This window comes from Podospora bellae-mahoneyi, assembly GCF_035222275.1.
Source record: "Podospora bellae-mahoneyi strain CBS 112042 chromosome 1 map unlocalized CBS112042p_1, whole genome shotgun sequence".
NCBI lineage: Eukaryota > Fungi > Ascomycota > Sordariomycetes > Sordariales > Podosporaceae > Podospora > Podospora bellae-mahoneyi.
In genome coordinates, this window is record NW_026946359.1 from 3,029,682 (window position 1) to 3,055,828 (window position 26,147).

At 54.2% G+C, this 26,147-nt stretch overlaps 11 protein-coding genes across 11 annotated transcripts; 3 read left to right on the top strand and 8 right to left on the bottom strand.

Moving 5' to 3' along the window:
- Nucleotides 1–526: 526 nt before the first annotated feature.
- On the top strand, nucleotides 527–5,350 carry PEX6 (peroxisomal assembly protein; the record flags this gene model as incomplete). The annotated part of the gene is made up of 3 exons (XM_062874220.1): nucleotides 527–1,114; nucleotides 1,192–4,654; nucleotides 4,711–5,350. The coding sequence occupies exons 1-3, from the start codon at nucleotides 946–948 to the stop codon at nucleotides 5,348–5,350; spliced, it is 4,272 nt and encodes a 1,423-aa protein (XP_062737332.1). The 5' UTR covers nucleotides 527–945.
- Nucleotides 5,351–5,386: 36 nt separating this feature from the next.
- QC761_109340 (uncharacterized protein) lies at nucleotides 5,387–6,675 on the bottom strand (the record flags this gene model as incomplete). Its single annotated transcript, XM_062874221.1, has 2 exons — nucleotides 5,387–6,305; nucleotides 6,385–6,675. The coding sequence occupies 2 exons, from the start codon at nucleotides 6,673–6,675 to the stop codon at nucleotides 5,664–5,666; spliced, it is 933 nt and encodes a 310-aa protein (XP_062737333.1). The 3' UTR covers nucleotides 5,387–5,663.
- Nucleotides 6,676–6,768: 93 nt separating this feature from the next.
- Nucleotides 6,769–7,136, bottom strand: QC761_0010350 (uncharacterized protein; the record flags this gene model as incomplete). The annotated part of the gene is made up of 2 exons (XM_062871907.1): nucleotides 6,769–6,918; nucleotides 7,044–7,136. 2 exons carry the CDS (start codon nucleotides 7,134–7,136, stop codon nucleotides 6,769–6,771), a joined length of 243 nt encoding a protein of 80 aa, XP_062737334.1.
- A 2,532-nt stretch (nucleotides 7,137–9,668) lies between these two features.
- Nucleotides 9,669–10,115, top strand: QC761_109350 (uncharacterized protein; the record flags this gene model as incomplete). Its single annotated transcript, XM_062874222.1, has 1 exon — nucleotides 9,669–10,115. One exon carries the CDS (start codon nucleotides 9,669–9,671, stop codon nucleotides 10,113–10,115), a length of 447 nt encoding a protein of 148 aa, XP_062737335.1.
- A 2,074-nt stretch (nucleotides 10,116–12,189) lies between these two features.
- Nucleotides 12,190–12,441, bottom strand: QC761_0010370 (uncharacterized protein; the record flags this gene model as incomplete). The annotated part of the gene is made up of 1 exon (XM_062871908.1): nucleotides 12,190–12,441. The coding sequence occupies one exon, from the start codon at nucleotides 12,439–12,441 to the stop codon at nucleotides 12,190–12,192; it is 252 nt and encodes an 83-aa protein (XP_062737336.1).
- Nucleotides 12,442–13,014: 573 nt separating this feature from the next.
- Nucleotides 13,015–15,699, top strand: QC761_109360 (uncharacterized protein; the record flags this gene model as incomplete). The annotated part of the gene is made up of 3 exons (XM_062874223.1): nucleotides 13,015–14,574; nucleotides 14,628–14,982; nucleotides 15,055–15,699. The coding sequence occupies exons 1-3, from the start codon at nucleotides 13,772–13,774 to the stop codon at nucleotides 15,697–15,699; spliced, it is 1,803 nt and encodes a 600-aa protein (XP_062737337.1). The 5' UTR covers nucleotides 13,015–13,771.
- A 333-nt stretch (nucleotides 15,700–16,032) lies between these two features.
- On the bottom strand, nucleotides 16,033–16,649 carry QC761_109370 (uncharacterized protein; the record flags this gene model as incomplete). Its single annotated transcript, XM_062874224.1, has 2 exons — nucleotides 16,033–16,387; nucleotides 16,474–16,649. 2 exons carry the CDS (start codon nucleotides 16,647–16,649, stop codon nucleotides 16,033–16,035), a joined length of 531 nt encoding a protein of 176 aa, XP_062737338.1.
- A 416-nt stretch (nucleotides 16,650–17,065) lies between these two features.
- Nucleotides 17,066–20,985, bottom strand: QC761_109380 (uncharacterized protein; the record flags this gene model as incomplete). Its single annotated transcript, XM_062874225.1, has 2 exons — nucleotides 17,066–20,563; nucleotides 20,648–20,985. 2 exons carry the CDS (start codon nucleotides 20,983–20,985, stop codon nucleotides 17,377–17,379), a joined length of 3,525 nt encoding a protein of 1,174 aa, XP_062737339.1. The 3' UTR covers nucleotides 17,066–17,376.
- Nucleotides 20,986–21,186: 201 nt separating this feature from the next.
- Nucleotides 21,187–21,601, bottom strand: QC761_0010410 (uncharacterized protein; the record flags this gene model as incomplete). Its single annotated transcript, XM_062871910.1, has 2 exons — nucleotides 21,187–21,212; nucleotides 21,391–21,601. The coding sequence occupies 2 exons, from the start codon at nucleotides 21,599–21,601 to the stop codon at nucleotides 21,187–21,189; spliced, it is 237 nt and encodes a 78-aa protein (XP_062737340.1).
- Nucleotides 21,602–22,111: 510 nt separating this feature from the next.
- VPS33 (Vacuolar protein-sorting-associated protein 33) lies at nucleotides 22,112–24,287 on the bottom strand (the record flags this gene model as incomplete). The annotated part of the gene is made up of 3 exons (XM_062874226.1): nucleotides 24,162–24,287; nucleotides 23,857–24,052; nucleotides 22,112–23,751 (listed from the first exon to the last, which is right to left on the bottom strand). The coding sequence occupies exons 1-3, from the start codon at nucleotides 24,237–24,239 to the stop codon at nucleotides 22,112–22,114; spliced, it is 1,914 nt and encodes a 637-aa protein (XP_062737341.1). The 5' UTR covers nucleotides 24,240–24,287.
- Nucleotides 24,288–24,661: 374 nt separating this feature from the next.
- On the bottom strand, nucleotides 24,662–26,141 carry QC761_109400 (uncharacterized protein). The gene is made up of 3 exons (XM_062874227.1): nucleotides 25,437–26,141; nucleotides 25,202–25,355; nucleotides 24,662–25,135 (listed from the first exon to the last, which is right to left on the bottom strand). The coding sequence occupies exons 1-3, from the start codon at nucleotides 25,479–25,481 to the stop codon at nucleotides 24,867–24,869; spliced, it is 468 nt and encodes a 155-aa protein (XP_062737342.1). The 5' UTR covers nucleotides 25,482–26,141; the 3' UTR covers nucleotides 24,662–24,866.
- Between the last annotated feature and the right edge of the window lie 6 nt (nucleotides 26,142–26,147).

Below are 26,147 nucleotides of genomic sequence, written 5' to 3' on the forward strand. Positions count from 1 at the left end.
CCATCCACATCGAGCAAAATGCAGGGTCACAAACAAGCTTCTTGTCATGACATGGAAAGATGGATGTCGAGGGAGAAAATAACCCCCTGCGTCACCGTGCAGCTGGGAGCATGGGCGCGGGGGGTTGACAGGGCCTTGCGATTGGTTTAGGTCTGGTTCAGGCATGTGAAGATCGTTGATCACAGTGGGGCTCTGCTGGGTGGGTGGCTGACAGCACAACCCTTGGGCTTGGGACTTGGGATGAACCTGAACCGTCATCAACAACAACAACTGGAAAATATTTCCCATGGACAAGAAACATGAATGATCAGGAGGTCGTGACTGCCATTCGTTCTCCCAAAGATTGGCATAGATGTCGTGCATAGTGAGACAAGTGACCACAAGTGACCCGGAACACTGGGTACCTGTCTGTTGAACTGAACATTGGACGTCTGGTAGGCTGGCACGAAAGAGCAAGACATATCATGGTGTGAAAAGTAAAAGACCAACCCAACAAGCCTATTTTCGTAACATCATGGCCGTTCTTCTAGCCTAGACACTACATACGTGAACCCAAAGAGAAGGGTTAGGGTTAGCCTAGTCCTGGCTGGGTAAGCGGATCCGCGAATAGCCAATGCCATATGCCGAGGTGAAAGGAAGCCGAAGCCACACCACCAGCTGCTGCTGGGTTCACCACCACCATAACAGGCGGGTCTACTTCCGCGCTGAGAGTCTCCTCGAATGCTTTAAACCCCAGAGGCCATTGGGTGTTCCTAGTCAGCAGCTGCATTGCTCTGCTACCTCCTCATTCTCAAATAACCATCATCTAATTTTTTCCCAACCACAACTCCCGAAACCGTTCATGTACCTTGCTGGACCGCCCCTACCCTACCCACACCACGACACCACGCGACGCTCGGAAGCCATAGCCCCCACGGCAACGTCGCACCGCGCGAACTTCCAACCATGGCAGCAGCTTCAGAAGTAAGAGGACCAAACAAGAGACGGGTCCGTCGACGCAGACAGGACAAGCCAGCGCTGGCGGCGCGTTTGGTGCTTGATGACCATGTCAAGAGTGATGTGGGCATTGTGTCGGAGGACTTGTACGCAGAGTTGTTTCCGCATTTGCAGCATGGTTGGTCTCCTGTCTTTTCTATACTGACTTGTCAAGCTGTTGATCCAGTGCTAACATTATCTTTTGCTACCACAAAGCCCACGAAGACGAAGACCACCACCCCCCTCCCCGCCCTTTCGTCCACATCGCCATCGCCCCCTGGGCACCAACCCCCACCCCCGAAGCCATCAACTGGTCAATCGTCCCCGTCACAAAATCCTCGGCCCTCGCCCCAAACACGGTCCAGTTTGCCCCCTCCTCCCTCGCCCTCCAGTCCTTCGCCATCAACCTCAAGCAAGTCGCGCCCTCGCGCCTGTCCAGCCACAGCAGCAGAAGCGGCATTGAGGTTTTGGTTCTAGACGTCACCGCGATCGCCCTCGACACCGTGTTCGTCAGCCTAGAAGGGGAACTAGCCAGCCGACTGGAGAACGGCGAGGGGACCTTCTTCAGAGACCACCGCCCCTCCAAGGACAAGGTCACCTCCTCCGCCGGCGGAGCAACCCCCACCCCCGAGGACCGTCTCACGGCTGCGTTGCGCACGGCGCTTGATACGCTAAAGGTGGTTCACACGGGGGATATGTTCCCGCTGCCACTCCCCCCTCACCCCGTCACCCACATCCCGCCCAACCCCGGCAGGATTGCACTGTGCGAGCCCGTCGGTCAGGGGATTCTCGCGCCTAGTACCAAGATAATTGTCTCGCGCGGGAGGATTCACTCCAAGCACAACCGCTCGTCCGCTCCACCGATGCCGAGCACCCGGATCGGTGGCGTGACCGAGGAGGATGAGGATACGTCCAATGATCAGTTTTACTCGGCAGCTGAGGAGGGCGCTCGCACAGATGCCCGGGTGGAGGAGGACGGGGATACCGAAACCGAAGTGGAAGAAGCCGAGGACGAAGAGGAAGATGCATTATCAGACGACTCGATGGACGAGATGATCTCCCTCCAGGCTCCCAGCCTGACCTCTGCCATCACAAGCGGCATCGGCACCCCCACCACCATTGGGGGTCGAGGCCGCAAGACCAACGGCATGAGCAGCGCTGTGTCTGTCTTTTCCAGCTTCACCGCCGCAACCGCCCGACCCGACCGTCCCCGCGGTAGGCTGTTCAAAGCTCACGGTCTGGTCCAGCCTGTGCCTCCTGAGATCCTGCATCCGAAACCTGCCCCCGAAGATGATGAAGAAGCGCGGATCTACGTCGATGTGAGGGACCTTCCCCGGATTGGGTGTTTTTCGGGGGATTGGGTCAGGGTTGAGGCGGCGCAGGAGCCGCCGTCGAACGGGTTTGGGCAGTTTGGGCTGGGGAGTTTTGTTGACGCCAGCCCTGATGAAATCCAGTGGAGACCAGCGAGGGTGTATGGGTTGCCGGAGGGGTATTCGTCCAGGCCTGTGGCACGAGTGCCGAGCTCGAAACAGGAGGGGAGGAGGATGTCGTTTTTCGAGAGCCAGGTTCAGAAGGGGGGGGCCGGGACGGGGCCGGGGGTGTATGCCTCGCCTATATTTCTGGCGAACCTGGAGGGGCCGGCTTATTTGAGGGTGGCGCCCATTCAAAGGGGTGGGGGAGGGCGTGCGGGGATCAAGGGGAAGAAGACAACGCAAGGGGTGGCGGCGGTGCTTCAGCCGCCGGCGGCGAGGGAGGTGATTTTGCAGCATGTCAGGACGCCGGTGGCGGTGGAGAGGGATGTACAGACTGCCGTGATGGCGGGGCTGAAGTTTTGGTTTGAGAGGAGGTTGAGGGTGGTGAAGGGGGGGGATCTGATTGCTGTGCCGATTGATACGCAGCTTGGGAGGACGCTGCAGGAGGGGACGATGACGGGTGGTGGGGAAGGGGAAAGTGCGGTCGATGACGTGCTGGGGTTGATTGCCTCGAGGAGGACAGACCACCACAGCCTCAAGTATGACGAGGTGGCGTGGTTTAGAGTTGGGCATGTGTCGGCTGCGAAGCAGGAAGTTGGTGCGGAGACGATGGGGGAGGAGGAGGAGGGGGAGGAGGAGGATCCTTGGGGGGGGGTGGTTTGCGTGGATATCTCGCTGGCGCATTTGGAGCAGTCGGGGTCGACGACGAGTCGGATTCCGGGGATTGCGGGTAGTACTTGGAGGTATTATCTTGGGATTGATAAGTTGCCCAGACAGCCGTCCTCTCACGCCGGCAGCCCGTTGGTGATTGCGCCGGAGAGGACGGCGGCTGTCTCCCCTCTGAGGAGGAAACTGAGGGAGTTGATGGCTGCTGCTACTAGCAAGCCGGCGCTTCATCTCAAGATGCCACCCGTGGCTATCCTTCTTGTCTCTACCCAGCGCGCCATCGGCAAAGCCTTCACCGCGTCGCAAGCCTGCGCCGATGTTGGGCTGCACACCTTTGCCGTTAACGCCTACGACATCGTCAACGACTCCGGCGCTGGCGGGAGCGACGTCAAGACTGCTGGGTTTTTGACATCGAGGGCGGAAAGAGCGATGAGCTGCGGCCCGGATTGCTGCGCGCTGCTGGTTAGGCATATTGAAGCTCTGACGGCGGACAGGATGGTGACCAGCATCAGGGAGGTGCTCCAAGATGCGAGGGTGCTGATCGCCACCACGACCGAGGTGGAGAAGGTGCCTGATGGGATTAGGGCGCTGTTTACGCACGAGCTGGAGATGACTGCGCCCGACGAGGGAGAGAGGGAGGCGATTCTCAGGACTATTCTGGACAACCAGGGTGTTGCTCTCGACCCCGAGGTTGAGCTCGGCGGGATAGCGCTCAAGACTGCTGCGCTGGTGGCGGGGGATTTGGTTGATGTTGTCGAGCGAGCCCTGGTTGCCCAGAAGGCGAGGCTGGAGGCCTTGTCGGCAAAGGCGTCCAAGAACGAGGGCGTGCCTGTCACGGTCCGGGACGTGAAAGTAGCTGGTGGGCCGGCGGCGCAGGGACTGACAAAGTCTGACTTTGAGGTTGCGGTCGAGGCGGCACGGAAGAACTTTGCGGATGCGATTGGGGCGCCCAAGATCCCGAATGTGACTTGGGATGATGTGGGCGGGTTGAATAATGTGAAGGAGGCGGTGACGGAGACGATCCAGCTGCCGCTGGAGAGGCCGGAGCTGTTCGCCAAGGGGATGAAGAAGAGGTCTGGCATCTTGTTTTATGGTCCACCTGGAACGGGCAAGACGCTGCTTGCAAAGGCGATTGCGACGGAGTACAGTTTGAATTTCTTCAGTGTCAAGGGGCCCGAGCTGTTGAACATGTATATCGGTGAGAGCGAGGCTAATGTGCGGAGGGTGTTTCAGCGGGCGAGGGACGCGAGGCCGTGTGTGGTTTTCTTTGACGAGTTGGACTCGGTGGCGCCGAAGAGGGGGAACCAGGGAGATAGCGGTGGTGTGATGGATCGGATTGTCAGTCAGTTGCTGGCGGAGCTGGACGGGATGAGCGGGGGGGATGAGGATGCGGGGGGGGTGTTTGTGGTGGGAGCGACGAACAGGCCGGATTTGCTGGACCAGGCGCTGTTGCGGCCGGGGAGGTTTGACAAGATGCTTTACTTGGGGGTGTCGGATACGCATGAGAAGCAGATGAAGATTATGGAGGCGCTGACGAGGAAGTATGTATTCCCCACCTTCACCTACCCGATAATGGTTGCTAACGACGATGTGAAAGATTCACCCTCCACCCCTCAGTCTCCCTCCGCAACGTCGCCGAGCGGTTGCCGTTCACTTACACCGGCGCCGACTTTTACGCCCTCTGCTCAGACGCCATGCTCAAGGCTGTTACGAGACAGGCTGCCCTCGTTGATAAGAAGGTCAAGGCTATCAACACGGAACGTCAAGCGCAGAATCAACCTGAGATCAGCACCGCTTACTTCTTTGACCACTTCGCCACGAAAGAAGACGTTGCGGTCATGGTGACGGAGCAAGACTTCCTTGACGCGCACAGTGAGCTTATTCCCAGCGTCAGTGCTGGGGAGCTGGAGCATTACGAAAAGGTCAGGGCTACGTTTGAGGGGGTGAAGGACAAGAAGGAGACGACGACGCAGCAGCAGCAGCAGCAAAACGGGAGGCTGGCTGTGGGGAAGAGGAGTGCCAGTGATCGGAGTGTGGTTGTGCATAGGGGTAAGGGGAAAGGAAAGGGCAAGGCGGTGGCGACGGGGAGTGAGGAGGATGAGTGTGATGATGGGGAGGGGGTGAATGGTGGTGGGTATAGGGATAAGGGGAAGGGGAAGGCGGTTGATGTTGATGGTGGGAGTGGTGCGCCGTTTGGGGGGCAGGGGCAGGATGATGACGAGGGGTTGTATGACTGATATGAGGAGATATTTTGTTTATATTGTACAGAAGGGGTTATAAATGGGAAATAATACATGTTTTTTGATTTTTTTTTTTCCACTGTGAAATGAAAATCACATGTGATATTTATAACGACTGTCTCCTCACCAACATGAACTGAAAAGCATCTGACATTGAAAAGTAAACCATATACACCATGCAGGCAGGCCTTCCTTGCTACATCACATATCAAATCACCTAGTTAAACCGAAACTATCAAACACCAACCTCACCTCCGAAGAACCCAAACTCCCAACACATTATCAACCCACGAATCAAACATGTCCGTATTTACTTCTTCTCCTCTGGCTTCTTGTCATTTTCACTACTCTCCTCCTCCTCCTCCTCCTCCTCCTCCTCCCCACTGCTCTCCTCCTTAATCGTTTCGGCTTTCTCCACCGCCTCAATCTCCTCCTTGCTCACCCTCTCAATCGGGCTCCCATGCAAGTTCGTCACGGGCGGGTCCACGTCCTTGGGCAGACTCCCCTTCCAGCTCGTGGTCGTAGGGCTCTGAATCGTGGTCTCAATCGTTTTATCGCCAGAGCTCTTCCACCCCGTGCTCGTCGGGCTCTGCAATCCCGCTGGAGTCTCCTCTTTTTTGCTTTCCTTCCCCTCGTTCTCCCGCACCTTTGCACTAGCAGCAGCAGCCTTGCTCCTCAACGCATCCAGCTGATTCTTTTTCGCTTTTTGCGCAGCTTCTTCGACGATGGAGCGGATTGGCAACGAGGCAGGATGTTGCGGCGCGGGAGTGGTGGCCTTGACCGGGTTCTGAGGAGCCACTGGTGGAAGGGCAGGTTTGGAGGTGGTGACTGGTTTTTGGACGATGGGGGGAGGGGCGGCGGATTTGGAGGGGATGGTGAAGTCGTCGTAGTAGATTTGGACGTGTTGTTTGAGCTCGCCGTATTCGTTCCATTCTTCGATTTCTACTAGGTCCTACACACGGGGGTTAGGTGGGGGGAGGGGTGGTGAGGGTGTGGTATGGGAAAAGGGGGGGCAGAAGGGGGGGACGAACGCCGAGGACGAGGCCTTCTTGGACTAGGCCGGGGATCTTTCTCTGGCGGCCGGAGGCGTCTTTGCCTGCGCGGCGGCCCCAGAGCATGCGCGCTTTCTCGTCGACGGCGATGTCGATTGCTTTGAAGGGGACGCGGTTGGCGCGGAGGATGGTTTCGAGGCGGGAGGTGGCGGTGACGATGTGGGAGGAGCCGGCTGTGAGGGAGGTGTAGATGTAGAGGGCGGGATCGGTTGAGTAGGTCTGCGGTGCTGCCGGCGCCGCCGTGGCCGGGGCGCTGCTTTCGGAGGCCATGATGGGGGTTGTTTGTGGTGGTGTTGTTTTGTGTCGCTACGACACCGAGCAACAAGGGGGGAAGCTTCTTTGTTGGTTGGGTGATGTTGTTGTTTATAACAGGTATGGGGAGATGATGCAATTAGACCAACTCTCGGTTGTCGCGGCCCCAGGCACAAGGGGTCGGGGGGTGTCGTGTTGATCGAAGGGGTCCTGAGCTGCTGCGGGGTACACGCGAAAGTGGAGGAGGGGTAAGATGACGGTCTGTCGTCAACGCCAACGAAACTGCCCGTATAAAGACTCTCAACTGATGAGGGTTGTTTCCTTTGGGTTGCAAAGGTGAACCCACTTAAAGAAGAGAAATGTCAAAGAATGAAGAGCTCAAACACCCCAGAGTTGTCACAACAGATGGGATGAAACGAGGGGTCCAACGGAGACCCCGCGATAGGACGGCATGCCTCACTCGGGGTCTCGGGCCACATCGAGATTGATTGTTTCCTTTGGCTGCCGTTTGCATCTCATGGGCCATCGCGAAAACCTCTGGATGATCTCTCAGAACGCTGTTCTTTGAAGCAACCGGGACAGAGGAACTCCCACTGGCAAACAAGCCCACAGCTCAGCTTATATCCGAGACCAAGACTGTGGCCTTCTCATCATCAACTGGTCTAATAAGCTCTTGTGATGCTTGTTGGTGACGATGGCTGCATGGCGGGTAGTTAGTCCATCCCAAGACAACGAATTGCCGCAGGGCCTCAAAGAAGCTGAATGCCTCGACAGATTCAGCTGCATGCCGGCCCTTGCCAGAACCAGCCTTTCTCCGGTGATGATGGAGCTATATAGATTGTCAGTGTGGCTGTGAGTGGTGAGATGGAATGGGAGACATCTGACAAAGTCTACATGCCATCTCCAGTCGATTTCTTCTCGAATTTCACAATGTGTTTGATCGGCCTCTTGATTCCTCTACTCGGCCCTAGAAAGAGATCACCCAAGCACAAGCGCCAGCCCGAAAGAAGACAGCATCAAATATACGACGATCTCGAAAAGTCATCACCGCCATATCAAGACACCAACGAGTACAGAGACCTAGCTCCAGCGGCTGACCACACCGAGCCACGAGTATATGCAACACTCGAAGAAGACTTTCTGGCATGTGCGCAAATCCGACACAAGGAACGTGTACGACTGCTTGGTGAAATCGAAAGGGAGATGGACAGGCTGGAGAGAGAATATGACCGGCGACAGCTATTCGAGCCTAGTCTTCTTCCACTTGCAAATTCCTCTACGACAGCAGAACAAAAAGTGCTGGTTGAACAAGACAGGCGGGTGACCAGTAACGATGCCTCGTACTACCAGGATACTCCCACCTGCCACTGCTATGTCTGCCACAACCTTCGCCGATACAGCAGACAATAGCCAACAGCATCCGAGTCTGGACGTCATTTGACCGGCGGGGTGGAGGCAATGCCCGGAGGCCGGAACCGGACCATCGGATGCGGAGGGTTCGAGGATCTTCCCGGCCTCGAGAACGGCCTTCTTCCCTGACAGCTGGAGTTCGGATGGGATAAAGTTCGGGTGGTTCTTTGTTGTGCTCCGGCTGGTTGTCGGGGAAGGGATTCCCGCTGTGTATCAGGAAGGCCTTGCTACGGATTTCTTGGGCCGGGCTCAGAGTCAGGGTCTGGCTGGCTGGATTCGGGAGAAATTGGAAAGGCATTTCGGCTTATAACCCCTCATGATAGCTTCGTTTCTGCTCATTGTTATCAACAAGAACCATGTCATCTCCTTCCTGATTCTGGAGTCTTGACCCCAGATCTCGGTGGACCAGCATTTTAAACGGAGATTGAAAGGGGGGTTCTTGAGCAAGTGGTTGCCCGTGGGCCCGTGGGTGTCCCCTGTTGGAGTTCCACCAGCGAAATAACCTTCTGCCAAGACCCATCGCGGCTCGAACTCCCCATTTCCCATCTTCAATCAAGCCACTTAATTTGACGCTGGGTCTCAGGCCCATGACGTTGAGGTCTTTTCTGCGTCTTTTCCATGCGGGGAACCCGACTCAAGAAGATTCTCGACTGCATGTCGTGATTCTGGAAGCGGTGGTGAGATGAAGACGATGTGGGAATCCGTTTATACGACAGCAACAAACTCCAATAAAGCATGCTGTGCGCGCCCGCAATCTGCCCTGGTGGTCGCACAACCGCGGGTGAGAATGGTGATCAGCTAACGGCCAGCGACCAGCCGAAAGGCCTGTTGGGCGTCTTCTATTTATTATTCGGCGTTTCTCTCGGCTGCCTGTGGCGGTGTCGACGCCCTCTCATGCTCTCGGAATAGTATGGCGCAACATCTCGATACGAGTGATGTCAGGCTGACAGACTGTGAGCAATATTGTAAAACTACTGTAAAAAAAAAAAAAATCTGCAGTTTTCCTGCATGTTGAAAGCGACGTGGCAAGACGTGGAGAAAGGGAATCATGATCTGAGTGAGTTGTTGATCGTCGGGCCAAGCCGTCGACCGTTCTCTTGGGCAGGGAATGGTAACGCTGCCAAGCGGGAGGTCCACCTCGTCCAAACTGGTTGGCTGCCGTTGAACTCCCCCTGTCTGTTCCTGCATATGGGATGGCACCCAGCCAATGACATCCCCTCGCTTGGGCTCTGCAAGGTACGCGGCAACCCGTCCGACCAGGTGTGGCAATCACAAAGGCCGCCCCCCCCCCCCAAAGGTCGGTAGCCCCCAGAAATCTCTGCGACACTTCGGGGGGCACGGGGGGTCTCTAAAAGGGAGCAATCCCACGCCGTTCCATGCTCCGCGTCCCCCTTCCCCTTCTGTTTCCTCTCACCAGCCATCCCAGCTAGCCATCACGCTCTTTTCTGCTTTGCCATTCGGCATCAGCCTTACACTCTTTTTAAAACACTTTTAAACATCATCATTCGGCTTCCTGGCTCGACTTATTCTTCACCCAACCAAATACCACTTTACAACTTTGACACGCGTCACTTTTACAAACACCCAACCAAATATTCAAAATGCAGTTCAAGAGCTTCTTCACCGTCCTGGCCGCCGGCCTCACCATGATGGTCGCCGCCGAGGAGGACATCACCACCACCGAGACCTCGACCCTCACCCAGACCCAAACCGTCACCATCACGCAGTGCAACCCAACCATCTCCAACTGCCCCGGCCACACCACCACCTCTGTCGAGACCTCCACCTCCACCCTCACCACCTGGACCTTCCCCCTCTCCAACTCCACCATCTCTGTCGGTCCCACCGCCACCTCCAAGTTCAGCATCATCACCTCCCGCCCGGTCGTCACCGAGACCTCCATCGTTGAGGTGCCCGAGGAGCCAACAGGCACCACCCCAGCTCCGGCCGAGTCCAGCGTCGTCGAGGGCGCCGCCGCCGGCCTCGCCGCCTCGCACGCTACCGTCCTCCTCGGTGTTCTCGGTGCCGGTATTGCTCTCCTCGCTTAAAGAAGCAAGACATTGTTTACATCTTGTCTTTTTTCTTTTGAAGCGTTCATGATTTTCTAGAGCCATATACCCACCCAAATATACCACTGATATTTTTTTTTTAAAAAAAAGAAAGAAACAAACCACACTTCGCCTCCCTTTTTCGATCTGGCCCCTGACGATCCGCCTTTGGAGCTGTTTGTCTTTTTTTTTTTTTTTTTTGAGGAGGGGGTTGATTTGCTTCAAGTTTGCTATTTACAACTTCGCTTCTATTCCCAACATATTTGTCAAATCTTCCACGGGGAAAGGGAAAGTTTGGAGAAATTTCACACTGGCGGATTTATTAAGATTTAACCTGGAGGGAGAAAGACTTCTTTTCTATGTGCTTGCTTGCTTGTTGTGTTTTTTTGAGATACCCTCAAGGGAATAGGGGAAAGGGGGAGGAGGCTACTGGTTGGCGAAGGGGTTGTTGTTTATTCGATGGTCGTCAAGTCAGAGAGTGAGGGAGGGAGGGAGGAAGGGAGGAAGGGGGGAGTCACAACGGGATTCTTTTTATTCACAAAACATTTTACCTACTTGCTTTTGTATTTTGTGCATGCATCTGCACGTATACAAGAGATTACGACTATGAAATGAGACAAAAAACTGATAAAAACCCTAACTTTTTTAAGCTTTTCCCATGTTTAAATGTCTGGTGCAGAAGATGATGGTGTGTTTGATTCGTTGTGGGTGGTAGTTTTGGAGTTGTTACAGGTTTAATTAGGGTTTCCCTAGGAGATGGGAAACACTACATAGGACTAGAAATTAGTTTCCGGTTGTGTTCGACTGCTTGGTTCGAGGCGCGGCGTGGGTGTCAACGGTTCAAGGCCTTGTTTGTGCTCATTCATGTAGTCTCGTCGTCTTTTGGTGTCTACAACAACTCAAGTCGAAACAAAGCATTAAGCACGCTGTTATATTTTCCTGTTTCTTAGGCATCTCATTGGAACACTCTCCGTTACATCTCGATCGCCAAACCTGTACTTTATAGTATATGATTCTTATAGTCATGACTGCCTGCCGTCTGGGGCTACCTCCTTATACTTGAAGAAACCGAGTCACCACCAGTCATCATGGTCGTCTGATGAGTCAGAGATATCCCCATCAGTGCTGCTCCCCGTCACCCCATCACGGCACCTCAATCACTCTCCTCGCAGTACTGGCACGCGGTTTCGGGTTTCTCGACGTGGTTGTTGCAGTTGCATGCTGGTTTGTGGTGATGACGGCAGGGATAGGAATGGGAATTCATTGCTTTTGTTTTTCAAGCAGGTGGCAGGTGGGTAGCGGCCAGGTTCCAGGTATGATCGAGGGACTTGAAAGACGTTTGAACTGCTGTTTAGGAGCGCTTGTGTAACTTGAAGACTTTGAGGGCTATAAAGACATTTCGGCGGCCTTTCATTGTTGATAAACATATGGACCACTCGTCACAGGTGCCAGGAGCAGCTGATGTCTATAGGCACTTCTAAAGAGCAACAACTCAAGGAAAGAAAGAGTTACCAAAGGACAATAAGTTGATTCTCAAATCGAAATTCCCAGTTCCAAGATATTCCTCTATAGCCTTGAGCACCAAAGTCTGTCGCCAATGACCTTCTACCTACACGCCGCTCCTGTATGCTGACAAAACGACAAATGCTCCAAATAGACAACATGGCTGCTTTTAGAACGAGACACTCTGTTGAACATCCCCCAAATGTCCCCGAAACGGTGGCCCAACTGACCCATTCTTCAAGACCTATTCAGAATCCTGAAACTGCCTCAAGTCTGCTGGCCATCGACGAATCCGCAGTGTCCATCTTGACAATGGTCGCAAAGTGCGGTACCGGCAGTGACCATGGCGGTGCACCCATGTTTAGTCTTGTGGTCGCACCATTTATTGGACATGCTGGGAGCTGGGTACTGCGGGACTGCCGGACACGATAATTAGCTGGCTGAAGCAGCTCCAGAGTCTGAAGACGGCTTTGTGGTACCTCTGATGTTGAGTCGTGGTTTTGACAACGGTGAAGATGGAGACAGGGTTGTTTTTAAGCACGGGTGATGAAGGGATCCGATTTTATAGATCTTAAACTTGGCTGGCAACACTGGCTACAGAACTCTTTATATTCTTGAAGAGAATACCCATCTTATACCCCGATTCCCTCCGTGCTACGGGGCTAACAAGCTTGCCTCCTCGGTCAACCGCACCCGTTTCCCAACCATTCAAACCCCCTATATCACTTGCCACCAACTGAGAAAAAGAGGTAGGAAAATCAGAATTTTCTGATAATAAGGCGGGCGAGGCAAGGAAAAAGCTGACGATCCGGATCACGCCCATGGCTCTCTCTGTGTGTGTACAAAAGCGAACACGGGGTTACTTGGGTCATCCAGCACTCGGTATCGTGACGTTGACTGGACCATCATGGTACACAAGTCACCCAGACAACACCCCTTCGACGGATGGCAACACGAGAACACCCTACCTCGGCTGAGTCAGTTCTCGCAACCGCTTGGGATCTTGAAGCACGCTACATATCAGCATCCTGACATCCCCGGTAGGGCCATGCGTGGGATCCTTTTGGTTCTGGAAGACGGTCAACCCGTCGGGTTCCAGCACGTCCATGTACGGATCTCCCGGGCTAAGATGATCGACTTGTCAGCCAGGGTATACCAAGGCGAGATGGCGATCTTCGATATCGGACTCCTGCAGCAGAGCTGGGGAAGGCTTGCAGACGAATGACGATAGATCGACGGTTTGCTTCAGGGGCTGGGGCGTGGTGCGCCTGGATGGACATGATATCAAATGCTTGTCTGCCGGGCATCGGTGAGGACTGTGATTGATGAAGTCATTTTGACTATTCGTCCGTGTGCCACCGACAGAGTCCTTGACAGGGCATAGCTGAGGCGATATTTTGAAGTTCTAATGAAAGGATGATTCGTTGGTGCCGCCGCAGTTTTTGAAGCCTCGATTATCTTGTCCAAGGCCTCTCTGCCTTCAAGTCCAGCGATAAGCCCCACATTCCTTATCGCACTGGGGTCCGAGCTGGGGTGCCCCTCCACTGACTGCTACGCTTCCTGGACCTCTCTCCAAGCTCTCTCGACAGCTCCCTTCTCCCGTCAACATTTGTCTGAAGGCTTGCTGTTGATATATATGTCAGTTTGCAGTCGACGACTCCCCTCACACAGCCGAGGAATATCGCTCAAGCTAGTGCTGGCATTCGCTTGGACGCGTTGGCAGGTGCCAGGCACATGACGACAGAGCATCACCCGCCTCCTTCATCATCGCGAATGGGAGTTGACTGAGATAAGCCGACCGATCCTCCCCGAGGCTCCAGATTTGCCCCTCGTACGATCCTAAAATCTGCCCTTTAGCATCGTGGCGTTATACTTTTGTTTCTTATTGCTCCAAACTCACAGGCATTCTTACTTTTATTTCTTGACCTTGATGAGCAGCTGAGCTGGTGAACTTGTAAAGCCCAAATCCACTTCGACGCGGTAACTCTCTCGAACAGACGTCAGCCTATCGCCAGACACGAGAGCGAAAGCACCGCGAGTCAAGACTATAACGTCGAGCGAAGTGGGATACAGAAAGTGGACGCGACAAACCCCCAAATTTATTCGTACAATCGACACTGGTTATTCTTCGCATGTGCTGCTGAGCAGCAGGAATGGCTACACGAGGCTACGGCTCAGCCCACGCCCCCATCGAGCTCAGCAGCGATTCTGATTCCGACGGAGGTTCGTCCGTGAGCGGCAGCGACTACATAGAAGGACAGGAACAAGGGAGACAGGCTCACACTGCCGTGTGCGAGTGGCGGACAGCCAGATTCTACGATCGGGAATGCTCACGCTACTGGGATTGTCCGTCGCATGCTGTTGAGCGCGCGCTCTCTGAACATCGTCAGGAAGAGGCACAGGGGCGAGGCGGAGATCACGATATGGATGACGGTGAAGAGAGGCCTGATCCTGGGGCTGTCTCGCCTCTGAGTGAGGATGATGAGCCTGACCGTGGAGCTGAGGGTAGCACAAGGCCGAGGTCTCCGTCTCCAGAGGTGCCGGCATCCGAGGCTCTGCCGGCTGCCAGAAACTTGAGAACTGAAGTGCCCAACGATTCTGGATATTCGAATGAACAACGCACAGCATCTGGGGCGAGTGCAGAAAATCCAATCATTGTGGTTAGCAGTCCTGCGGCTGCCTTCCGGAGACAACCCAGGTTCTCAGAGTCAGCGCCAGGGCCGTCAAGGACAGAACCAAGGCGGACAAGAGACGGTTACACTAGCGTATTCCAGGAACAGGATGCGAGTTCAGGTTCCTCCGGTGCTGCCACCCCGAGGCACCAACCCCTTCTGCCTTCTCGTGGGGATCCTAGCGGTGAGTTGATACTGCCAAGATGGCAGCCAGACGCTGAAGTGACCTACTGCCCTATATGCAACGCTCAGTTCAGCATATTTGTTAGAAAACATCATTGCCGGTATGTACTGCTGGTCTGAGCCCTGTGGAAACCAAAAGCTGACAGGATCATAGCAAATGTGGGCGTGTTGTTTGCGCTTCATGCTCCCCGCACCGCATCACGATACCCTACCAGTATATTGTTCAACCTCCTGGCGCTCCCCGTGTATTCCCGCAAGGAGCCGCGATGCCGCCTTCGGACCGCGACGGATGGTATCCAAGTCTGAGTGGTGGTGAAAGAGTGAGACTGTGCAATCCGTGTGTGCCAGACCCTAACACCACTCCACCGCAAGCCTTGGGAGCGGACAACGGAAATGCAGACACAGCAGAAGTCGCCAGCCCTGGTTCGAACCGGTGGAGCTTCTACTTTGGCGGCGCTCAGCCTGCACCTACAAACACCGCTCACGCTAGAAGCAGGAGCGTCACGATGGTAGGTAGCATGGCTAACGCCTTGATCACTTGTCTGCCCCTCTCCTCGCCCGTTGCTGAACACGAACAACAGCCGCAGCAGCCAGGTGCGCCATCATCCTCACGTCCGCAGAACCTCGCCTACTCGCAAGACACACTGAACCGGATTCTCTCTGGCACCCCGCCGGTCTACTTTCCTGCCGCCAGCGGATCAAGTTCCCGTCGTCATCGACCATATCCGGGACCGCAGCGCTACCAGTCTATGCTGAACATGGAGGGATCATCTTCTACCGTCATGGCTGGCCCGTCAGACCACCATCCGCACAGCTCAAGACAGCTCCCTGCCGCCCCTCAAATTGCCGAAGAAGACGAATGCCCTGTTTGCCACCGTGAACTACCGCCTCGAACTCTCCCCAACTATGAAGCCGTGCGGGAGGCCCACATCAACATGTGCATCACCTCGCACAGCGCATACGGCGGGACAAGCAGTGCTTCGCCAGGAGAGAACCCGTTACCGCCACCGCCGCCTAGAAGGACGGGGATGTTTCCGTACACGGCCACAGAGAAGGACTGCGTGGACTCGGCTGAGTGTTCCATCTGTCTGGAAGAGTTTGAAGTGGGTGTTGCGATGGCGAGGCTGGAGTGCTTGTGCCGGTTCCACAGGGCGTGCATTGGGGCTTGGTGGGAGAGGCACCCGGGACGGTGTCCGATGCATTCGCACGATGGTTTTGGGTATTAATGGTTTTTTTTTTTTTTTTCCTCCTTTTGTTTCCGGTTTGCATCTGCGTCGTTGTTGGCTGGGTTTGGTGTGTTGGCATTTTTGAAGAAGTTTTGGGAAGGCGTTTTTAGGTTTTCAGATACCATTCACTGCTGCCCGTGTGTTTTTTCTTGAAAGGGTTATAGATGATTTTGATGTTGTGAATCAGCGATCATAGTAGTTTGACAAGCGAAGATTGTGTGTGTGTGTGTGTGTGTGTGTGTGTGTGTGTGTGTGTGTGTGTGTGTGTGTGTGTGTGTATGTTGACCAAATAGTTTATTTGCTGTTGTCTTGTAGATCCATACAATAATACCTCTAAGAATCCCCCCTCCGCCCCAAATCCTCCTGCCCCAACGCCTCCGGCCCAAAGCTCAGGGGGAGTAGTTCCTTTAGTCTGAGGACCGCATACCCGTTCTCACCGTCGAACATGATGATTGGGATTTCTACGGAGCAAAACTCGCGGATGGCCTGTCGGCACATGCCGCAGGGGGAGGCAGGGGGGGAAATGTCCGTTGCTACTGCTATGGCTTTGAACTTTAGGGTTTTAGAGGCCCAGGAGATGGAGTTGGGGGGGTGGACGGTGGTGACGGCTTTGCAGAGGGCGGTGCGCTCTGCGCAGGTTGTGACGGGGTAGGAGGCGTTTTCTACGTTCGCGCCTGTGATGATGAGACTGGTTTGGGTGAGGAGGGCGGCTCCTGCGGGAGGGGGGGGGGGGCCGGGTTAGTCAGGGGGGAATGGGAGGGGAGGGAAGGAAACTTGCCGACGCGGAATTTGGAGTAGGGGGAGTAGGAATGGCTTTTGGCTTCTTTGGCTGAGCGGTGGAGGTTGTCAAACTCCTCCCTGGAGAGGGCAAACGTCTCGCATGTGGAGGCGATGTCGGCCGGGGAGGTGGTGGAGAGGATTGGGGGTGGGATGGTGGTTTGGGTTGCCATTGCGGAAGTGAAGTGAGTTGGTGGTGATGGTGGTGATGAACACAAACTGCGATCAAAAAATAATAAAAACCAATGAAAACGGCACAGTTAAAGTCAACGTCAACGTCAGCAAAGGAAAACCTTCTTGTCGGGTCTCACACACCACCTTCCTCCAACCATGACGACGATGTTTATAAACCCACCGCCTGTACAACCCCCTGAAGATAGGTAAACCCCGCCGGATTCCCGGCGGTATCCGCCCTTGCCCCCTTATCTAATCACTCACAACTAGCCACTTGCCTATCCTAGCCACGACACATGCCAGTTGTCTCTCGCAACACCGCCGTTCGCATCCCAATGTCACAAGACCACCCTCAATCCCAGTAAAATCAATTCCAGTTTGCTAATAGTTTACCACATGTACAACACACTATTATGTCTTCAAGTATCGGTCAAATTACGCTAGTACTCTTATTCCCGACCCAAAAGCTACAGTATATATACGTTTCAGGTTGTTCCCTAGTCCATCTACTGCACAAAGTCAATCCTACTGCGCCCACTCACCAGCACCACCACCTCAAACAGGACAGAAAAGACAAAAAATGTAGAGACACAAAAATTAAATGTCCACCCAACCCTTTTAAACCCCCTTCCCTCAACACCAACGCCTCCAAAAAACACCAACACCAAATGATAAAAGCAAAACGCCATCAGATGAGAATAGTCACCGCTTCTTCACTGCTTCCCCCTACCCCTCCCTAACCACATCCTCCCCCTCCCCCTCCCCCTCCTCCTCCTCCTCCTCCTCCTCCTCCTCCTCATCCTCAGCATAGCTCTCCACGCCCGCCGCCGCCTTCCTCCTCTTATTATTCTCCCCAACCTCCTCCGCCTTCGGAACCGGATGCTCCCTCTCATACTTCAACCTCAACTCGGTAGCCTTCCCATCCCACTCCTCCCCCAATTTCTTCCACTCCTCCATCCTTTCCGCATACGCCCTCTTCTGCTCCTCCACCATCTCCACAAACGGCCTCTTCTCCTCCTCAGTCGTCTCCTTCCACATCTTTGCGCTCATCACCCTCACCTCGTTAGCAGAGGGCTTCCCCTTGCCCGGCCGCCTCCCCTCCTCCAGCTTCCTCCTCGCCCTGTCGTAGTTGGACTTGCTGAAAAAGATGTACGCGTTGCTCGCCGGCTTGGCCGGCATCGCAGGCCGCCTGTCAATCAGCGAGACAATGTGATCCCACATGTCAATCTCGTACTGCCTCAGCCGAGCCTCAAGAGAGCCGTCCTTCTGATTAACCCCCGACGCTTTGCGCTTAAGGGACAAGTGGTCCTTGGGGACAATGAGCGGGGTAGGAATCTCAATCGGCCCGAGCATGGCATCCAGCACTTCCGACGCCGCGCGGAGTCCCGACAGATAAGCACCGTGAACAGTGGCAGGGTGCGTCCCGCTGGTGTGCTCGCCCGCAAAATACAAATTCCCAATCGGCCTCGCCATGGTGTCATAGTCATCCGCCTCCATGTTTGGCCCCGCCGATGAGTAACTCCCGCGGGCAAACTTGTCAGACGCCCACCGGGTCACGACCGCCTCGACAGGTTGTTTGGGTACCCTAGAACCGTAAACACTGCGAAGAACCTCTGTCGCTTCCGCCACAAGGTCGTCGTTGCAGCTCTGCTCCGTGTCATACCCAGCGTCGCCAGCCATGAGCGCGAGCAAAACAGGCAGCCCGCTCGGCTTGGAGATGTTGAACCACTGAAAGAAGCGACCTCGCTGCGAGGAGTAATCCTTCTGTTCCAGACTATGCCGGCTGGATGGCATCCGCAATACACCAAAAATGTCGCGGTTCTCGTTCCAGAACGCCTCTCTGTACACAAGAATGACCTTGTTCAGCACGCCAAAACCTAGGCGGCTGATGGCGTCGGCCTTCCAAGACGGCAGCGGCGGGTCAAACTGCACGTTACCGTGCTTGAGCACACCGAGCGGGATAGTGTTGACAACGTAGTCTGCCTCCACCTTGTAACCATCTTCACACTCAACAGTGGCTTTACCCGTGTTGTCAGGACTGTATGTAATCTTTTGGACTGGCGACTTTTGCTTCAGGTTCAATGGCGTAGGAAGCATCGCAAGACCTCTAGGCACGCTCTGATACCCCCCAACAACCATCGTATGGGCCCCTTCCCACTCGTTTCCCGCGTCAATGTCCCACCCCCGAAGGCTCATCTGGTTGTAGTTGGTGGCATTGCTGTACTCAAGATTGGCAACGTGCCAGTTCATGAGCCTGAAATCCTGCGCCGTGAAGTCTACCAGATCTCTGTATTGCGGAATGATATTGTCGATGACGCTGCCGAGCGTGGCATTGGGTTCTTTGGTAAGAGAATCAATCTCGAGATCAGCATCGTCGCTGACGCCATGCTTGAGCGGCCAACCGATATCCCTCACCCTATGCGCCGCTTTCTGAGCCCCTGGGGTTCCTGGTTCGGTGTGAACCTTCCCAGTGGCGCGATCCGACGATACGGGTACCAGGTGAACCTGCGGCGCCATGTTTTGTTCCGACACAGGCGCCGCATACGGTTGCGCAGCAGCCGCCTCTTCAGCTTGCCGAATCGTCCTGTGCGTTTCCGCCGAACTATCCCTCCCCTCGTCTATCAAGTCGCGGTTGCCCTCGATCAGTTTCGACGTCGGCTGTTGAAACTTGTACTCGCTGACCCGCTCCAGACAGTCGTTGTAGAGCTTCTCCACCATCTGGTCCCGTACAAAATCGACAGGCTTGCCGTTCGAATCGAAAATGGTCATGTCGGGGTTCAGCCTGTGATAGTCAAGGCCCAGCTGGCCTCTGAGAAGGATGTTGATGGGATTGCCCCTATCAAAGCCCGTGATAATCATGCCTCCCATCTCTGCAGTATATCTCTTGCCTTCAAAATGAGGTGGGACCTGTTTTGGTTTTGTGGTGAAAGCACGGGAATACACTCTCCCGCCAACACGGCTTCTCCCTTCCAGGACGACAACCCGTGGAGGTTCCTCACCCATCTCGCGAAACTTCCTCGAGTACTGCTTGAACAGGCCTTCCAGCTGTCTTGCGCAGCCAAGCCCGGACATCCCCGCGCCGATGACGACAATCGTCTTTTGTTTCCTCCGAGTAGATGGGCCTTCGGGCACTGGCTTACGTGACGACCGGATTTCAACACACCCAAAGTTGATATATCCGCGACGGACGAGCCAGTCAAAGCTGAGGCTGGCAACGTCAAACCACCTCGAGTCTTTGGCACAGCCAACAGCCTCATCACGTGTGACAGCGATCTGTGGATTTCTGACCCAAAGTCTCAGGATTCCGTTACGGATATTCAGATACGTCGTCACTTGTGTATGGCTGATATGATCACGGAGCATCGAGTACTCTTCTGGATGAAGGGCATAAGGGTTTAGTCTCGACGCTTCGGCCCCGGAAATGCACTGTGTGGCGTATTCGTAGAGCGGAAGATCAGGCGGGATAGAGACCTTTGGCCGCACGTCATATCTCCGCCTCGGCTTGTCTTTTATTTGACTGGCGGGTTGGGCAGCAGGAGGTGCCATGCCCTCCTTGGAGCTTTCGTTATCAACCGGAGTGGTGGCTTTACTAGACACCGAGGATAGGGCGGGTGATAAGTCGGAGTGTTCCGATGCTGGAGATACTGATGATGATGAGCCTTCCGCCTTTGGAGCAACATCATTCTCCACAGTTTGGGATATTACTACTGCAGATGCCGGTGCCGGAGGTGATAATGGGGGGGTGGGTGGCGGAGGATCATGTTGGAGAGGGGTGGTTGGATCAAGTTGAGGAGCCGATGGAACATCTAGGGAGAGCGGCGGTGGCACTTCAGTGGGAAGAGATTCAGGCTGCATCGAGGGAGACGACACAGGTTGAGAGAGGGGGGACGATGATGGCGACACGCCAGGTTCCCTTGTTCCATAGTCAGCACGTGACAATCAATCTGAAAATGACAGGTTGATTGGGCTGAAGAACAGGTCGAATCGAGACGCTTACATCTTCATGTCCTCAGCTGCCACATCAGCAATGTCTAACATCTCCGGCGGCGCCGATGTGGGTGACTCGGGCACATCCACATCCATAGTGTCTCCCGTCCAGACCACTATCTCGGCAGCGATATCTTCAGATAGACTCGAAGACTCCTTGACTTTCACCCTCCGGTCAGGGGTATTCAAAGATGTGCCGCCGGCAGGTGATGATGATGGCTTGGCAAAACTCGAGCTGGCCGGTATGCGGTTTGAACGTCGTGAATCAATATTCGGACTAGAACCTCTTACAGGTCGTTTCCCAGCACCGCTAGAATCTCTAGATCGGGGGCGGGAAGGGGGCCCCATCCTAGCGAAACCGGTGGTCTAATCGGCTTGCGGGATGTGAGGTTGATGGTCGTGGATAGACGGATATATCGGATCGGATGGTAGTCAGGTCGCTGGTGGTGACTGACAACTCCGCTTCCACCTCATGCCATACACAGACAGGGGGATGGTGCCACAGGCTCCGAAAATTCAGCTTGATTGGCAGTCGAGATGTGATTGTAGCTATAAGACGAAAAGGAACCGTATATCTGCTTGAGAAGGTCAGCCAATGTGTCTCTGGTGGTGATCGATGATTATCTGCGCTGGCGTATCATTGATCTGATATCTGATTGAAATAGAAACCAAGACAAGACACCTCAAAAGCAAAAATGTCCAGGGAGCTGGGGCGTGGTATTACCTCGAGAGAACATATCGGCGGCCGCGCACCGTGCGGACCGGGGAAAAGTGGCTCGAGGTTCAAGAGTGAGGCTAGTGAGTTACGGATGAGAGGGTTTGGTAATAAGAGAATGGCATTGAGGCCGTGGTTTGCCGTCGACCTCGCAGAAGGGCAAGAGTCTGAAAGAGGGAGACAGTAGCGCAGATTCATCTCCACAGCACAGCTGAGCCGAACCGTGCAGTCGCTGTAATCCAAGTCCATTCCAGGCCTGCCCGGCGCTATCACGTGAGCGCCTCTCCGCACCCATATCCCCCCAAAACACACCAACTCACCTCCCCCGCCCGATATCAAGCCATCAGCCCATTCTTGTCGCTAGAGTGTGGCTATCACGTTGAATTCTCACAGGGATATCTCGAGTCACTGTTTGCCTTTGTTTGCCTCGGTCAGCAGTTCAGTTACCTGCTTCGACGGAGCAAACAGTCTATTTTCCAGGGTGCAGTGCCCGGCCTAAGCTCTGCTGCTACCAGCCACTAACTTCACGCATGGGACGACAGGTTGTTATATTTAAACATCATACCTAGGGTATATCATCTCATCTAGCAGCAGCGGCCGGAGAAGAAGCCGTCGCCGCAGCCGAGGCTTGTGGGTTTCTCTTCTCAAACGACTCCTTCTCAATTGCCGCATCCATCATCCTGTTCCCGCTAATAATCGAAGTCGTGCAGATAACCATCTTTCGCCGCGCTGTGTAGTACCATCAGTTAGCCATGACTTCTACGTGTCGGGTATATGGTCCGACTTGCCTTCTTCCTGCTTTGCAATAAACCGCAGTGCTGCAATCTCAGTGAAACTGATGCCGCCCACGAACACCACAAAGACCGTCTTTTGTTCACCACCTCCCGATAATAACGCCCTGGCCTTGACAGCCTTATCCTCGCCCTTTTGGACCTCGTCGAACGTCTGGCCTCGAGCATGCTTGACAGCGTCGTCGAATCCACGCCATCCCTGTGCTCCACTTCCAGCCGGTCCAGCCGCACTCGTCACCCCGTTCCCTCTTGTGAGGGAAAGTAGATATTGTTTCTGGAGAATGCATTGGACAAGTCGAACCGATAAAGGGGCGTAGCCGCTATAGACGTAGGCAATATCGTTGGGGTCTTCTTCGTTGACCTCGTCCACAATGAGCCGGAGCTGCTTGCGGAGATATGTGTAGTTGGTTTTATTTCCAGTCGCACCTGCAGAGCCTGTCATGGGAATCATGGATGCCAGAGGGGATGACCTGGATAAAAACATCTGGAGCCGCTCTAGCTTATGGAGGGTTAGCAGATGCTGATATCCATACCCTTGAAGTATAAGTCGCCGAAAGTGGTCCAGCTCTTTGCTCTTGATGCCCCCCGAGATGCAAGAGTAAACACACATCAGTCTCAAAACTTGAGGCAATGGTGTGTCCCGCGCTATGAGCTCCTCAATGGCATCAAATTGCGAAGATGGATCCGCTCCTGCTGCCAGATTCTGCTGCACCTCAAGGAGCTTCGTAAAGAGCTCAGTCTGCGTATACTTCATGATTTCTTCTGTAAGGCCCGTGTGTATCTTCAAGCTCTGTTGCTCTGCCTGATATCCGGGTAGCTTTTGCACGAATTCCCTAAGCTCCGCTGTCGTCTTTGAACTGTGTCTGCTATCAAAATCGCTTTGGAGTCGTCGGGCTATTTTGTGCAACTGAGTGCCTACGACGGCGAAATTGGTGTCGCGAAGCTGCGCAAACAACTTGTCAGAGCCGTCCAGCTGTATCTTGCGCTTTCTCGTCTGCCCATCTGTTGCCGTCGGGGCTGTCGTCGATCCGGCTTGAGGTCCAGGCTGTGGTGCTGCGCCAACTATCGTCGAATCAACATCGGTTTGGTTATTTTGAATGCCAAACAGTTCGTCGATCAACCCCTCGTAAGTGAGCTGGGTGAGAAGAGGTGTAACAAAATCGACTTCTCGGTCGATAATGATGATGCTTTCAGTTGTTGTGCTGGGGCTGAGCCCAACCTTGCCGGCCTCGCCAACATCTTCGCCGGCGAGTAACTCTTGTCTCATGCGCAAAAGAAGATCTGAAACTCTTTTGGCATTATCGCCTTTGCCGACAATACGAGGAAACAGTCCATGCTTTTGTTGGATGCCCATCAAGGCGCGGGCGAGCAGGAAAACGGGCGTGGGGTCTTTGGCCAAATAAAGGTCGCGGAACGAATCGTCAAGCTCTAGGGACAAGACATCTTTATCCAGGGGAAAGAAGTAGAGCGGGAGTTCGGTGACATTGGTGTCTCCCAAGACTCCAGCTTCCTCCAAGATCTTGTCAGAAAGTAACGTCCGCCGAGGCACCCAGAACACATGGAATTCGAGCGGGGTCTGCGCCTCTCGCTGAAGGCGAGTAATCTGGTCTGCTGTCTTGTCAGTGGCCCCAGTTGACTCTCATGAGCATACTCTCAGTTTTGCTCAAGGTGAGGTGTCGTCGCAGGGTGGGAAGGGTGGTCCGGATGTCTTACCGGCTATCGCATGAGCGTTGCGGGCAGACTCGCCGCGGGCAATGAAGACGACATTGCGGTTGCTGGTATCCGTGTTCTTGTTCTCAAGAAAGAAGATCTTGTCGACATCGTATTCACGTAAAGTCGAGGCCTTGACTATCACACCGAGCGGGCCGGCGAGCTTCTCCTCAATGACGAGGTTCTTCTTTCCACGAACCTAGGGTGACGCTGCCTGTCAGTTCAGCAACTAACTCAGCACCGCACGCTGTAACATCGCAAGGGAACCGTGTGGTCCGTGATAGGGAGAGAAGTGATTATGGTCTTACTCCTTCGAGGAGATGAAGCAGATCCCTCCGCGCCTTGTCTCTGATCTGCTCTGTGTCAAACTCCGGTTGAGGAGCCATGGTGGTGAGCTGTCATGGCGATGTTGAAGTTGGTCCATGAAGCTTGCGAACCTCAGTAGGCAGCAAGTGACTAGCGAACGGACGCCTGGATGGATTACTTGGCGATGGCCCGAGCTCCAAAGCTCCACACGGGTCACAACGTCACACACTGATCGGTGGTCGGTGGATAGCTTCACCGATACTCAGATATATAATTCCAGATCTACAACTTGATCTTCCACTCTGGTGTTGATATCATTTTCTCTTCAGTTCCTGCTTGCAATTGATATGAAAGAGATGTTTATAGTGAACAAGTCTTTCGCTTTCTCTACACACTTTACATGGCAGTCTGCCTCTCAACACAGACTATTCTTCGACAAGACCAAGTATTGATCCATCAGTGATGAGCTTCTGTGAGCTCATTGAATAGCTTGTGAAAAACCCCCAGAAATTTTAGCCTGACAACCATGCTCGCAGAATTCCAAACTCCACCTCGGATGCTCGCTGGGACCGAGTGAGAGCGGCTCATTATGCAATCAGAGAATCTTTAATGCCCAGTATCCCAGTCATCCTCAATAAACGCCATATCCCAATCAATCAAAGCCAACTAGACATAAAACAGACAAAGTCAGACCCGTCCATCCCATCTCAGACGTTGTTATCATCGTAATAGAAGTCGATATCCTTGGGGCGCAGTCTGTTGGCACGCACAAATTCCTCATCACCCGCGGGCCGTTCGTTTCTGCTGTTGCCCGTCAACATACTTTGGAGGCTCATGCACACACTCTCAACATTCTGCACCGGACTCCATCCTTGCTGTCCCAAGAGATCGAGGCAGATGATTCCATTGGAGTAAATGTGGGGATGAATCGGGATTGGTCGGTCGGCGAGCTTCACAAAAGTCACCTCGGGAGGTTCTAGCAGATGTGGTGTCAGCGACTTTTGGGGTTGGACAGCAAGCAAAGGAAAGCAATCGTACTCACCGATGGGATACTGCGCGCTGAAACGAAACTTGAGTCTGTAGATCTCGTTCAGGTAAAGAGGATTGTTGTCGAGTACCCGGATGTCCAGGAACCACTCTTCAAAGTTATCGGCCGACACAAGTTCAATGCCCGGAGGGAGGGAGTTGCTGTTGATCTATGTGCGCACAAGGCGATGACAATGTCAGTGGGGTTGACAAAAGATAAAAGAAGTCGCAGGAGGAAAAGGATTGCTTACTTTCGACAGCTCTTTGCCGAGCCGCTTAGTCGCGAATCCGGCCATTTTGTCGACGACTTCTGTGCGTGCTTGCAATCGTCGCCGGTGAAGCCGTCAGCTGAAGGGTCGCCGAGAAGGATTGACGCCGAGAAGGGGTGATGCCCAGCAAAGAGCCTACAATGGCTCGATGTTGGTGGCGGGGTACTTTTTCGAGAGCTTTAACGCGGGGGTGGGGCGAGGCACCAGCGCAACCTGAAGACCCTGGGGTAGCGAAAAGGAAAGAACCAGCCCCAGCTGGTCGGTGCAAAGGAAGAACACAGGAAGAGAACACTTGAGGTTTGGTGGTGTTCTCAAAAGCTCTCAGTGGTGGCATTAAATTCCTAGACAAAAAGGTGCACGGGATGGATGACTGGCGGGTAGGTAGGCGAGCGGCCAAGGTTTCCATCACAACGGCGGCATATGTGTATGTGATAGACTCCACTCACACCGCTTGAGATTTCTTAGAGATCAGGAACCAAGACACCGGAACCCGGGAAAGGAACGGGAAAGGGTCACTTGGTGATTACTACCAGCTGAGATTCCTCCCTTGCATCCAAGTAAGGGACAATCTCACATTCGCCTGCAACCTATAGGAAGGAATCAAATGACCCGGTATTAGGTTTCGGATGCCCTTGAGATTTGTTGACTTCCCACCAGTTGAGATACTATCCGGAGATCCAAGATATTGGGGAT

Excerpts from the sequence above, each read along its gene's own strand:
- QC761_109400 (XM_062874227.1), bottom strand. The coding sequence starts at position 25,481 with ATGGCCGGATTCGCGACTAAGCGGCTCGGCAAAGAGCTGTCGAAA. Across the intron at positions 25,356-25,436 it reads TCGGCAAAGAGCTGTCGAAA|ATCAACAGCAACTCCCTCCC; the intron begins GTAAGCAATCCT and ends GTGCGCACATAG. Across the intron at positions 25,136-25,201 it reads CAGCGCGCAGTATCCCATCG|AACCTCCCGAGGTGACTTTT; the intron begins GTGAGTACGATT and ends CACATCTGCTAG.